This window comes from Pituophis catenifer, unplaced genomic scaffold, assembly GCF_029215685.1.
Source record: "Pituophis catenifer annectens isolate HBS135680 unplaced genomic scaffold, rPitCat1.0.hap2 SCAF_2, whole genome shotgun sequence".
NCBI classification, from domain to species: domain Eukaryota; kingdom Metazoa; phylum Chordata; class Lepidosauria; order Squamata; family Colubridae; genus Pituophis; species Pituophis catenifer.
In genome coordinates, this window is record NW_027256882.1 from 73,986,883 (window position 1) to 74,001,657 (window position 14,775).

General features: G+C 40.0%; 1 protein-coding gene across 2 annotated transcripts in view; it reads left to right on the plus strand.

The window, feature by feature from the left end:
* The window catches only part of ERC2 (ELKS/RAB6-interacting/CAST family member 2), a 439,008-nt gene that overhangs the window by 397,528 nt on the left and 26,705 nt on the right, over positions 1-14,775 (plus strand). For both annotated transcript variants that reach the window (XM_070933636.1, XM_070933637.1), the window contains exon 13: positions 13,543-13,690. In XM_070933636.1, the coding sequence (XP_070789737.1) occupies positions 13,543-13,690 (148 nt within the window). The remainder of the gene's footprint in view (positions 1-13,542; positions 13,691-14,775) is intronic.

The window sequence follows — 14,775 nt, forward strand, 5'->3', positions numbered from 1 at the left end:
AAATACTTGGGGCTTAACTTCTCTCTTACACTTCCTAGACATCTTTGTTATTCAGGACTAGCCAGGACTTTCAGGGGATGTGCTGCAGTTTGTCTGAGATTTCACAGGAGATTTTGTTTAGAGCATCCTTTTTCAAATGTTGTATGTTTATAGGTGGATTTAGGCAGTAAGACTGGACATATGATCCAAATTCAAATGTATCTCATCATATGGTTCTTGTTACTCATGTGGCACTCCACAATCAGTGCCAAGTGGCTAGCATTTCCCAGGCAGTATGGACATAATATAATTAAAAATAGAGCTTTCTGGTTTAAGTAAAAACATTACAATGAACACCAAGGCTAAGATTTTATTTAAGTAAATAATTATACATTCATATGTTTATTTTTTTGAACAGAGTCCCTTCCTTTCTTCCCTCACTCATTATATCAGGGAAATAGGCTCAACTGGAAACTCTCAGGAGAGTTTGAAATTGGTCACACTATATCAATCTTGTAAATAAGTATTTAAATTCATGAGAAAATTATAAATTCATAGCAAGGGTACTGAAAGTCACTGATACAATATCAACATGCCTAGGAAATATGAATGTATAGGACCTGAAATATAAAACTGTCAATTTTATGCACATAGTAGCTTTGATAATATATTTGCCAGGACAGCTATTCACAGAAACAGTAGAATAATTTATCACTCAGCAGCCAAAAAAACAAAAAAACACTTAACAATAAAAATATTCCACATTCTCTTCTTTCCACACAATTTCCTTTGGGTTGCTATAATGGTATTTAAGACATAAACTTGCTGTTACTAATAACAAGTTCAGCATCTTTGCTAATGTGTCCCAAATAAACAGATGTTGGTATTTTCTCTAGAGTAGTGTTTCTCAATCTCAGCAGTTTTAAGCTATGTGGGCTTCAACTCTTCAACTCTTTCCCACCCATGCTGGCTGGGGAATACTGGGAATTGAAGTCCACACAACTTAAAGTTGCTGAGTTGAGAAACACTGCTCTGGACCTTCATTTCAGAAAGGAACTCCATTATTCTAATTCCTTTCTTAAATATGCCTCTAACTTTAGTTTGAAAATTCTGCGGTATTAGGCCACACAATACTAGTGCTCAGATTTGTGATGATTTTTTTTTCCAGATTCAGAAAACAGAATGACAAGGTTGGGAGAGACCTTGGAGGTCTTCTAGTCCAACCCCCTGCTCAAGCAGGAAACCCTATGCCATTTCAGACAAATGGGTCTCCAATCTCTTCTTAAAAACCTGTTGGAGCACCCACAATTTCTGGAGGCAAGTCGTTCCACTGATTAGTTGTTTTAACTGTCAGGAGATTTCCCTTAGCTCTAGATTGGAACTTTCTTTGAATAAGTTTCCATCCATTACTTCTTGTCTTGCCCTCAGGTACTTTGGGTAATAGGTTGTCCCCCTCTTGTTTTGTGACAGCCTCTCAAATATTGGAAGACTGCTATCATGTCACTCCTAGTTGTTCCCTTTGTTAGGCTAGACACAGTGGTGGGATTCAAATAATTTAACAAACGGTTCAGCTGGGTGGGCGTGACTGGATGGGTCATGTGATTGAGTGGGTGGGGCCAACTCTACATCACTCATGTGGGTGGTGCCTCTATGGGACAGGCAGCATTGGGGAGGGAATCCAGGGGTCTCTGGTGGGTGGGATGGGAGGGGGGCATCTCTCTCTCTCTCCCTCTCCCTCTCTCTCTCTCTCTCTCTCTCTCTCTCTCTCTCTCTCTCTCTCTCTCTCACACACACACACACACACACACACACACACACACACAGAGGTTAGATTGGATCTCTCTCTCTCTCTCCCTCCCTCCCTCCTCCCTCCCTCCTTTAGGCAGGCTTAGAAAGTCTGCCAGGCCCGGCATGCTGCTGATGCCCCTCGCTCGCCCCTTTGCCTGGCTTCCCTCCTCTATGGTCTCCTCGGTGCTCGCTCATACTCTGAGCGAGTATGCTTGAGGCAGGTGGAACGGCAGCATTAGTGCACAGAAACAGGAGCACACAGGAACGCCACCCCTTTTCTCTCTCCCTCCCCACTGCTGGGTGATCCCGTGCGAAGAAGGAGGATAGCAGAGAGGGGAGAGTGTGAGGTTGCTGCTTCTGAGACAAGGGGACCTGGGAAATGTCTGGGCCTGGCTCACCCGGCTTCTTTTCTGCTTGCAGCCAGCTTTCCCAGTCTAGCTTGACACAGGCTTCCTCCCCAGGACCCCATCCATTTCCACCCCCCACTGACAGCTGGACATAGCTAGGCAAAAAGACAGCCTTCACCGGCACCCAGGCGACAGCAGGCTTGCAAAGGGCAATGTGAGCTGCCGTGCATCAAGCTAGACTGGGGAAAGAGAGCATGAGCGAGCCAGCGGTGCTGCCCTCCAACTCACGTGTACCTTGGCAACAGGACTGTTTATCTCTGCCCCCTTTTCCTGTTTTGTCTGCTGGATAGGCACAGGGGGACAAACCTAGCTTTGCTGCCCATTGCAGCTAGGAATCTCAAAACTGAGGATGAACGTTTGTCTTGTAGCCAGCCTGGGTGCTAGATCAGCCCCCTGCAAACTTCATCTCTCGAGGAGCCCGGCTGAAGCTTTGCATGCCCCATGCTGAGATGGAGGGATGGGCTGGAGCTAATAGGTGGCCAAGATAAGTGTCTGAAGGACCCCATCCTGTCATCAGGACCCCTGGTGCCTCAGTGAGCGAAACTTCGGCCGGGCAGACAACAGAGTTTGCAGGGACCTGCACCTGCCTATCTAGTGCCCAGACTGCTAACAACACAAGCATTCATTCTTGGCTTTATTTGAGATTCCTAGCTGCAATGGATAGCAAAGCTAGGACTGATCCTGGCCGAGGCTTCCAGCTCTGAGCTGAAATGGTGGGAACCGAGGGCTGCCTTCGGTACCACCAGCTGGCGCAAATGTACCATGATGAAGGCAAAATGGGCAGCGCAAGTTGCACTTCGGTCGTGCTTCCCACTAAGGCTTCAGCCATCGCTACTGCCGCTTCAGCCCATCTGTGCCACCCCCCCCTTGCAGCCACAGCACCATTACCTTTAGGTGCAGCTCGTCTCAAAGATCGTGTGGCAAGACAAAAGGCATCCTCAGGTGCTGCTGCTGCTGTTCCAGATGGCTGTATCCAAAGTGAAGGGAAATAAAGAGGCCAGCCGGCAGGCAAAGGTTTACTTGCTTGCCTTGCACTCTAGTGTCCACTGCCTTTTCTCTTCCCAGCTCCCCTTGTCTCACAGCCAGCTTTCTCATTTAGAGAGCTGCAGTCTCAAAGATCGGGAGGGCCACGCAACAAGAAAAAAGGCAGTGAAACTTGCAAGAGCAGAGGCAGGAGAGCAAAGCAAGCGATGCTTCAGCCTGCTGGCTGGCCTCTATTCCCCCTCACTCCCAAGGCACCCTGGTAGCACTACAGAAGGCCGCGGAGACTTTATAGTGTTTCTGGTATGATGGGAGCATGCTGCTGCTGCCGTTCTAGAGGCCAGAGGGCAGCTGGAGACCAGGCACTCCCACAACCTGATCGGGTGGGTGGGCTTGGGTCAGCTGGTTGAGGGCAATCGTTCCTTCACTTGCAGTGCCAGGGGGACTGGCTAGGAGCACCCAGCAGACTCAGGGCTGGCTGAGAGGAATCAGCTGGTGGAGGGCAATCATTCCTTCACTTGCAGTGCCCGGGGGACTGGCTAGGAACATCTGGTGGACTCAGAGCTGGCTGGCTCACGCAGTAGTGGCAGAGATAATTACTTGGGGGTGGGCTGCCCTCGCCCAGGCAGCTTCAAAATTAAATGCAGAGAGTGGCATACTACGGGAGGGAGACCCACTATGGACTTGCTCATTCAGCCGAAGGGCCACCTCAGGGGCAATATGGCAAGGCTTTTCGGGCCCAGCTCTCAGCTGCTGCCAGCTTACCCTCCCCTCCACCTTGGGTCTCACATCCATCCTGTGATGGGGTGACTCACCACTTCTGGGTGGCGGGCGAGTGAGCGCCACACTGGGATGCTGTGTGCCTGGACCAGGCTCTTTGTCTTGGGCTTCCCTGCCACAGGCTGCATGGAACCCGAGAGCTAGGCTGGGCCTGAAAGGCAATCGAGCCTCATCATGTTCCCTCCTGCGATCCTTTGGCTAAGCACAGCAGGCCACAGGCTGGATAAATTGCTTCGCCCTGGGGGGTGGGCGTAGTTTGAGGCCAGGGGTTCTAGGCGAGCATGGGCAGCGAACATAGATTTCCCAGGGGAATGCATGCAATGGCCCCGGGTTGACTCACACCATGTAGAACAGCACCTTACTTACCTAAAACTAGGGAGTGGCGATGGCTTGGGAGCAAGGAAGCCGGAGAGCAACTGGGCCAAAGCAGACGAGGCAAGGAAAAATGTGGCTGTAAGAGGGAGGGGGGCCAACCAGTTGTGGGATTTGCTGGTTCGCCGAACTGTGCAGAATCTTAAGAACTGGTTCATATGAACCAGTCTGAACTGGCAGAAGACCACCTCTGGCTAGATATAACCAGTTCCTGCAACCGTTCATATTTTGACTTCCAGACCCTTAATCATCTTTGTTGCTCTTCTCTGCACTCTTTTTTGTATTGAAGTAACCAGAACTGGATACAGTATTTCAATACGGTATTACCAAGGCAGTATATAATAATGGTACTAATACTTCATGTGATTTTGATACTATTCCTCTACTGATGCAGCCTATGACTACATTTTGGCAACTGCAGCACATTGCTGGCTCATACTTATGTTGTGGCCTGCCAATGGCCTGTGCAGCTGGTAGCTGATTCCAACAGTAAGGAGGCTGGTGTGGTGATTCGCCAGCAGCATGTGCAGCTGGCACCCGAGTCAGACAATGAGGAGGCTGGAGAAGATTTGGTGCCAGAGGCGGAGATTCAGCTAGGGCCTTCAGAACCTCCAGAAGCTTCCATAAGTGAAGAGGAAGAGGAGAAGGAGCCTCTTCTCAATGCACGGGCACGCAGAGCTGCCAAAAGGCAGGAATGGCTCCTCAGGAGGAGGTCTCCTCGAGAGTAAGGCTTGGGGCTAATTGGCCACTCCACTAGCCTATTTAAGGAATGACGATGACTGAAACAATTTGCAGAAAACAACTTCGCATATTGACTCCAGAAACGTCTGATCAGCTCTTGCTTCTCTCTTGTCATTTTTCCTGCAAATTGTTTCTGGGCATTCTGCCAACCACAGTAAGCTTACGATTATCTGAAAGGCTGTCCCTCAGAATTGAATTATTATTCCTTGGACTCTTGTCGGCTGTTAATGAAGTTAAATTAACAGCCCTTGTTCGGAAAAGACTGATTTAAACTGCACTTGTGTTTGAACAACTACTAAGAAAGCTCATTAGTAGTCCTTAATTAGTTAACTAAGGTTTGTACAGACTTTGTGTGTGCTGTGTTCTTTGTGGTCCATAGCTGGGGCAGAACAACTTAAGTGGTTGTCCACTAGGATGCCTAGATTCCTCTCATAGTTACTGCTGTTGAGTATGTGCCACCTATTTTACCTGTTCATTTGCTTTTTCTTGCCTAAGTGTAAAACCTTATTTTTAAATTTAATTTAAACTTAGATAAAGTTCTCAGTTCAGTATACTTTTGGGAAAATTCATTTTTAGAGTTTTTACAATCTAAACATTGTCCAAAACAATGATAATATTATTAATTAGTTTAGCAAAGCTAAATATATATGATCTCACCTCTTTATTGATTATGTAGCACACAGTGAGTTCAGAGCAAATTCATTTCACACATTCAGTTTCAGCTGCCAAAGTGGAATTACATTTGCTTTAAATACCAGTATCTCTTGTATTGCATCCTCAGCATTTTAGATTACAATTGTGATCTTTTTTAATGCTCTGGCTATAAGTAGCCAAAAATTCAGTTGGTTCCATAGGCCAAGTTAAAGTTATTCCTAGTTCATAAAGCCTGTGTCTATTTCCTACATTTTGGGGAGCCCAATGTTCATTAGCAATAAGAAGGTTACAATGAAAACAGGAAGGTAATTTTACCATATCTATTTATTATTGAAGAAAGGTTAAAAATACATGGAGTTTAATGTCATTTTTGGACAGTATCCAAAAGAACTTTAGTAAACATTAAATAATTTCCTAGTCTAGTTAATACAAGGAAGGTATTCTCTCACAGTTACATTTGAGAAGATCTGTTTCCCTATGTGTGTTTCTGCCTGTTTGAAACCGGGGCCAGTCTATTAACTTTCTGGAGTTTGTGATCAGTGCACCTCCTCTTTCTAAATATTTTCATCTGCCTTTTGTAAAGGCTGGTTTCTTGTCTGTAACAAATTTGGGAAACATTTACCCACCAAAGAAGATCAATGAGTCAGTTGCCCTGCTCAAATTTGACATTCCTGCTCCTGGAAATGCCTGCAGCGGTTCTTTTAACAAGGAAGTCATAATTAGTCGACATGAATCTGGTATCTGACTTCTTTTCATGCCTATCTTTAAACTGCTAATTAAGGAAATATTTGTGTGCTGTTGTCTGAACTTCTCCTCTACTCGAAATCTTGAAATAACTTGGATCGGTTCCATATTTCCCTCACCTCCCAGCAATGTTCTGCCTTCAGATTTGCTGCAGTTTGACACCACACAGCTTTTAAATTAAAGCTGGGCCAGTTGGCTTAAGAAGTTAGTGAGGAGTTTTAAAAAGATTTCCCCCCCCTCACAGTTCTGTTTGTATAGTAACTTCATTAGTATTCTTCAGCCTAAGAGTAAAAAGCAGTTTAAAATCTGGCATGATGGCTGCAAATAACAGTATAAGGTGTATGATTATTTCTTGCTGAATTTGGTTTGTTATTTTGAAAATACTTTGCTTGCTACCATGGAAAGAAAAACCAAACTCCAAGATATTTATTGAAATGAGGCTGATTTAATTAAAGTTAAAATTGAAGAGATTCAGAAGTATGTTTTTCAGTAAATAAGGGAAGGAAAGGGAAAGAAAGTAAAGTAAAAAGGAGAGAGGGAAGGCAGGCAGGCAAGTAAGTCACATGCTGGTGATTCAGATTACCCTCTTTGATTCTTTATGGTATGTTTTATTAATTTTCTACCTCAAATCTTTTTATTCTCATCCCTACTCTCTAATCCTGTATAAAATCAGATTCAAATTAGACTTTTTAAAGTAATGGTCTCATGGATATTTTTTAAAAATATTGTTAATTCCCCAGAATAACAAGTACTTTAGTAGGGCTATCAAAAATCTTAACAATTTTTGCTGAGGGTTGGGGTTTTTTTTGACCTGTTTGTACCTTATGCAATATTTTTCTCTCATTCTCATTTTTTGTAGTCGTTCTCTTACATGCATTTTTCATCCCAATTATTATTCCTACAAAACATCCTTTTTCATATTTTCCATTAGTAAAACTTCCCTGAATAAAAAGTTACAATTTATTTCATTTTTGTTTGTTCAGTTTACTCATCCTCTTTCCTTAGTCCATTTTCCATTTATTTTGATGCGAGATTGATCTATCTTCTAATACAAGGGTGTCAAACTCAAGAACCAGGTGCTTAGATCTGGCCCATGAGGCCACCCTGGAAACAGTGAAGGATTGGCTGTGTACAACCGTCCCAACTCCGTTTTCTCTGGCAGAGTGTTGCAGGAGGCTGTTGTAGCCGAAAACAGAGCTTGTGAGGGCCATTGGTGACACTCCCGACTCCGTTTTCGCTGGCAGAGGGCTGCAGGAGGCCATCACAGGCAAAAATGGAGCTTGGGAGTCTGTTTTCGCTGGCAGACTGCCCTGGGCCACCACAGGTGCCCCCCCCAACATGAGTGATGGGGGCCACACACACCCTGCCCCCCCAAGGTAAAACACAACCCTGATGCAGCCCTCAATAAAATTGAGTTTGACACCTCTGTTCTAATACTTCTTCATACAATTTCATATATCATGTAGTTTCTCTTCCTGCATTAGATTTTCTTTCACTGTGCCTTCTTCCCTTTCTTCCCTTTCTTCCATGTATTTTTTTTTCTTCAAGGCCCATTCCTATACAACCAAGAAATGGCCTCTTTCCATTCATAACCTTTTGTCAACTTTTATATCCTTCACTAGTTTCCTCAGTATCTACCATAAAGACTTAAATCTATCATGTTTTTATATCCCCCCCGATTCCATTCATTTAAAATATTGCGCTCTGCAATATTCATTGCAAAATTTAATTATTTTATATGCTGCCCATCTCCATGCTGAGTCTGGGTGACTGTTTCCCAAAGCTCATTCTGGTTCTTCCATTACTGCCATTCCTATAACTAGTTTATTAATTCATACTTTCACAGGCATGTATTATAACCCTGATGAAATTAACTCTTGTCATGCCTTTGGTGTCTTAATTAGATATAGCTGTTTCAACATTTGTCACATTTAATAAAGCTATTTTTAAATTTTTCTTTTTCTTTACCATGGAAATCTATGCTTAGTTTATTTTGTTATTTTAGGGTTCTGTAACTTCCATTGTACTGATAATACTTGACCAGAATTAGCAGAATAACAGAGTTGGAAGGGATCTTAGAGGTCTTCTAGTCCAACCCCCGGTTCAAGTAGGAAATCCTATACCATTTCAGATAAATAGTTATCCAATCTCTTCTTAAATTAAAAGGATTCCTTTTGACAAATGATTTCAAAACAATGATTTCAAAACCATTATTTTGTTGTGGTTCTCATTCAAATTCAATTAGTGTAATACATACAATTCCTAGCCAAATCCAAATACTTCACATTCATCATTTTCAATATGGCATCTTCTTTATGTGTTGGAATAGGAATTGCCAGAATTATTCATTTCTGGATAATTTTTCTGGGAACACGTCTTAATGAAGACTATTCCATGCAATTATATTCTTTGATCATTGAAACTGAGAATAAATAATGGTTTTATTATCCATGAATTTCTGTATCTGCTTTTTCAATTATTATCCCATGTGTATTTGTGAGTACATATGGTTTTGTGCTCTAAATCTATGTGCAAAAATGTTTTAACTTGGGCCAAGAGTACCTTCATTAAATTCAACTGAATTGCTAACTCATTTATAGTGCTGATCTGTTGCCAATGCATTCCCAACCTCGCAGTAGGACCTATTGACCATGTGATACTGTTCTTGAGTCAGTGGCAAATATATATATATATATTTAATCCATATATCAAATATATGGATTAATTTTTGATAAGGAGAAAGTTCTTACTTAGTGACCACAATTGGGATTGGTAAATTAATGGCTAAGCAGAAAACCATGTGACCAAGCCCTTTTTTATTAACTCTACACGTCACAAACCAGTTGTGAAATGACCACGTGACCGCATGGTGACCACCTGACCATGGGATGTTGCAAAGATGGAAATGTAAATGTATTGGTCACAAAGTTTGGTGGGTTTTTTTTTTTTGCATGTTTGTAACTTTGAGCAGTTGTTAAGCGAAGTAAGCAGTAAGCAAGCAAGCACTACCTGTCTAGTTAAGAGATTAAAAAGCACATTACATCAGATCTTCAGTAGTAACATTTTTCTAGTGCACGGGTGTCTAACGCACGGCGTCACGTTGCCAGCATGTGATGTATTGCGACATTTTCCCCCTTCACAGAGCTGGGGTGGGTGTGGCCTGTGTGTGTGATGCATCTGGCCCATGGGCCACCAGTTTGACACCCCTCCTCTAATGTTACCTTCCATCTTTTAACTCATGACCCTTCAGCTTGTCCAGCTTTTAAAAGATGACTAAACAGGACTAAGAGAGCCAATATGGTGCCCAGCTATATTTCTATGACACAACACTAATTAAAAACTAGTTAAAGCAATCTCTCAATGTGTGGTTCTATGGTTGTACCCTCTCTGGATTTACTTCCCTGTGCATGTAGCAGCATTGGATTAGATTTCCCTGACTTTTGTGCAATAGTGCATGGTGGGAAAATATCATGGTATATGATATACACACCATAGGTTGTCTGTAGAAAGATTAGGAGTTAGGAGCCAGCTTGGAGAAGAGAGCACGGTGTGATGCCTTCCCCTCCATATATTGTTATATACTTGGGAAGAATCTGTGGGGAAGTGCTAATTCCAGGAGCTGTAACTATTTCCTTTTATGGATTGGCCTCAGTGGTGGGATTCAAGTAATTTAACAACCGGTTCTCTGCCCTAATGATTTCTTCCAACAACCAGTTTGCCAAACTGCTCAGAAAGTTAACAACCGGTTCTCCCGAAGTGGTGCGAACTGGCTGAATCCCACCACTGATTGGCCTCCAGAATCCATTCCTGAGAAATTCTTCTGTCAGCCAGTGCCACAAAACATACCGGTAAATCTAGAATGTCAAATGTGGTATTGAATTTTTCCATAAATTATTATTTTGGGGCAATTGTGCAGATGTGACATAATATATCGTTTTAAAAAGGAAATATGCATTCAGTGCAGATAATAGAGCTCTGATTGTTTATTTAAACAATCATTTACATCTATATCCATAGTAGATTAAGAGCATGTTTGGTTGGGGGCAGAAGGTGAATGAAAGAAAGAAGTTGCTTCAAATGGGATCTCTCAGCACAGTTTTCCTGAAATCACCTCCTACGGAACGTAAAGTTGAATGCTCAGGGTCAGAAGAGAAAGAAAACAACAATTAAGGTGACAGGATGATTGAGTAGCTTATTTTCCATTCACTTATGATCAGAACATAAAAGATGGGATATATGTTCCAATTAAAGTGGTATTAATTATATGTTGTTATTTTGCAATTAATTATATATTTTATGACAATGTCAATAGACAGTGACAATGTCTATTGTAAGTATATTTGTAGGATTATATTGGTGGCAATTTTACATGGGGAAAACTTGCTTTCAGAAATATTGAAGTCTTCATATTGCATTGCCTCACTCTTCCATTTACTCAACTTAGTTACTATTGAAAAAGCATAGAAGACTGTGCTCTGATTAATCAAGCTGGGGAATGAAGCCAAAGTGTTTATATTATTCCCTTTTAAATAGACTGTGAGGTACCATGGCAATGGATTATTCTTAAAGGCTTCTGGGAGACTGTTCAAGAGGGTTAAACTGCTTGACAGCAATCAACACCGAACATTTGTTTAATTCTAAACATATTTTTTTCAGTGCAAGCTAAAACCATTTTTGTCTATTTCATTAGCTCTGTTGTAAACATTTTCTAAAAACTGAACACAGTGTAAGGTTATTAAATCTGTTTTAGTGCATGTTTTGATCTGTTGTTAATTAAGTTCAAGTGTATGTTAAATGTCTCTTATTTATTTTTGTTTTGTTTTTTAACATTTTAACCCTTATTTTGAGACTAATATCTCTTAACATATATAAACTTATTTATAATTACCTATAAATATATTATTTCCCATGTTCTGTTTCTTTTAGGTGACAGAAATGTGAATATGTGTGCATTCATTGCTTGGGGACTAATACCAAGAGCCTGTGGTTACTTCACAGCTCCAGATAGTCCTAAATGACATCAAATGTTTACAATAACTTCTAGACAAGCTTTCATCCTGGTTTGGAACCAAAATCCCTTTAATGGCTCTAATAAAAGGCATACACTGTGTGTTTGACAGGAGATAGAATAAATTTTCTTGGGAATCTATTGCTGTATCTTTATAGTGTTCTCATGACTATTTCATAATTTTTTCTAAACCAATAGAAATGAATGATTTAGCCCTTAACATATTCTTTAAAATCTCATCACAAACCTGCTTTTTCTATCACTGCTGTTGGTATTCATAGGTTTTCATAGAGCTGCACACATTTTCTGAATTTTGATCATATCACTGTCTATAGACTTCATATTTATATAAAGCTAGTGTAGGGTTCTGCTGAAAGCTGTATATATCTTATAATTATAGTATATTGACTAAAACTGTTTTAGGGTTTGAGTATATTGTGTTTATTTCAGCCATGAATTTATAAAATAGAACCCAATACACTAAACACATGTATGGATGCATACATCACATACACACAAACTTTGTCACACTGAATTTTAGTACTTTTTCTGAATATGTGGAAAAATGTAACAATAAAGTTACTGTTAAGATAATGATGGGTTTTCCTTCTCTGAGAGTTATCAGTAGCAGGAAACACAGATATGCAAAAATGAAAAAGCAATGAAATGTAGTATGTGAGGGTTTCTTGAATTTTACAGATTGTACTTTCAAGTGCATTTCTGTATTCATTTATGCGATTGAGACTTTTGATATTGTACCTTGCTACAACATTCCCCAGAATTCAAGATTCTGATAAAATTCCTTGGTCTGAGTGATACTATCAATAATAGTATCAATCAATCATCATCACCATCCTATGTTGATGAAACCTCTTCTGATAGAGAAACTGTTACTGATTATAGAATTTGAGTAGTGAATTTAAGATGCTGCTTCTTTTGGGGCTATATTTATTATATCTCACAGTATTACTAGAAATGGAATAATGCCTTTAAATTTATATTCTCATGCATATAAATTGTTATTAGGAATTGGTGAGGGGTGGACCTGTGAAAGGAAACAATTAGTATTCTGGTATGGTTTTGATTAATAAGATTTATTAAATAAGAAATCTGGTTGCCTTCAAAAGACCATGATAAGTTTTGTTTTCATCATAGCTACAATTACTCATGTTTTGGGAGATTGGCAGCAATGAATTGGAACCAATCTTTCTTGAAACATACTTTTTTGCTCTCAACCCTCAGTGAATACCCTGCTTAAGTGATTTATGAGGACTAACTTTGCAATTTAGTCAGTACTGAATCAAGAAGACCATTGAAAAAGATGGCAGAGTTCACATCTTGTTGATCATGTTTTATGGTTGATGAGTACCATTGTAAAATAATTTGTAAAAAGTGTAATCACCCAGTGTAAAATGGTAAAACTGGCAATTGAGGGATGGATAAATATGTTTGTAGTTGAACTTGTAAAAAACAGGCTTCAAAAATCATATTTTAACAATAAAAAACTGGTAAGTAACTGCCTAAGCAACTTGAAGTATGCCATAGAGTTTTCTAACATAATATGGAAAGTAGCAAAACTTAAACTGAGTTCCTTAGATTCTTTATTAGATCAGGGTAATATATCAATTATGAACATTAGTTAACTTGAATTCTGCTGTTCCAAGAAAACTTACAGTTCACATATGGTTTTGCAGAGATGGCCTTAATTTATACCACATTCCATATATGCACCAGGTATACATGTAAATAATAGTATTCATGCACCATTATTTATAAAATATCCGATATTCATATGCCAATGATGTCACAAATTAAATTATAAGAATATTATACAAACCAACCCAGAAAAAAATATGTTTGGGGGTATCGTGTACAGTATACACAAGCTAAAATTCAACATGTATTGAAGAAGCTTAATATGATTTTCTTCTTGGTTTTACATTTTATAAACTATTCTTTGTTCTAGAAAATGTTTGCCCAGAGATTTGACTTTCTTTCTTTCTTTCTTTCTTTCTTTCTTTCTTTCTTTCTTTCTTTCTTTCTTTCTTTCTTTCTTTCTTTCTTTCTTTCTTTCTTTCTTTCTTTCAGACAGGAAGCATTGCTTGCTGCCATTAGTGAAAAAGATGCAAACATTGCCTTGCTTGAGCTGTCTGCTTCAAAGAAAAAGAAAACGCAGGAAGAAGTGATGGCTTTGAAAAGAGAAAAAGACAGATTGGTCCATCAGCTAAAACAACAGGTTGGGAAACTTTTCCCCCCATTTCTTTCTAGGGACTCCAACATTATTTTCTCAGTTTTCTTCTGACTTTAAGTTAAGCCTTAAAACAAACCTTGTGACAGCTGGAGGAAAAGTGAGGATCAAAATACATGTCATCTCTCTACTATTTTACTAGCCTTTAGCTGAGTACTAGTAGAGTTAGCTTATTCCATATATATCTTGTTTTCCCTTTCACATCTAACTACTGATAATATAATAGTAGACAGTAAGCTTTTGAGATATGTTCCTAACTAACTTTATTTCCTGTATATTATTGCATTATTTGCTTATTTGGATGGTCCAATTGTGAACCTTTTCCAGGTTTATCTGGAAGTTATATATGTAACTGGATTTCAGCACAAACTTAGCTATAATTTGCTTCAGTTATAATTACCAGTTGTACATCTATGTGTGTGTGTGTATACACATGTACACACATTCTTGTCCCCAAAGTTTGTTTGCAATTAATTAACAAAATATGTTTGTGTTTTTCCCCTTATTGTTTAAAAAATATTACAACCCACTGTGCAGTATGATTTGTTGTTTTCAATATTTGATTTGAACTAGAGGGACCTGAATTTAGGATGTCATAACCTTACCAGTTTATACAAGTGAGACCTCAAAACAAATTAATTACTAATCAAATTAATAAATAAAATGAATATTTATGCCTCCGGATAAAAATATAAGAACTAATTATTCATTTCAAACAATCAAATTTATCATGTCATTTTTCAATTTTTGTTGGGAATACATTGTATATTTTTCAGCTACTCTCCATCAGGGGTGAAATCTACTTACCTTCCTTACTGGTTTGGAAGCGCACATGCCATGCATGCGCTCACTTTGCTTTCTTGCACGTGCATCACATGTGCGCGCAGACCTTCTGTGCATGCGCAGAAGGTAAAAAACATTACATTAAAACCAGGAAGCAATGACATCTGGGCGGATGGGCAGAGCTTTGCTCCGCCATTGCTACCAGATCGCTGAACCAACGGCTAAGATTACTACCTGACCAGGTGAGCTGGTCTGATCTGGGAGCATTTCACCCCTGCTCTCCATGTTAT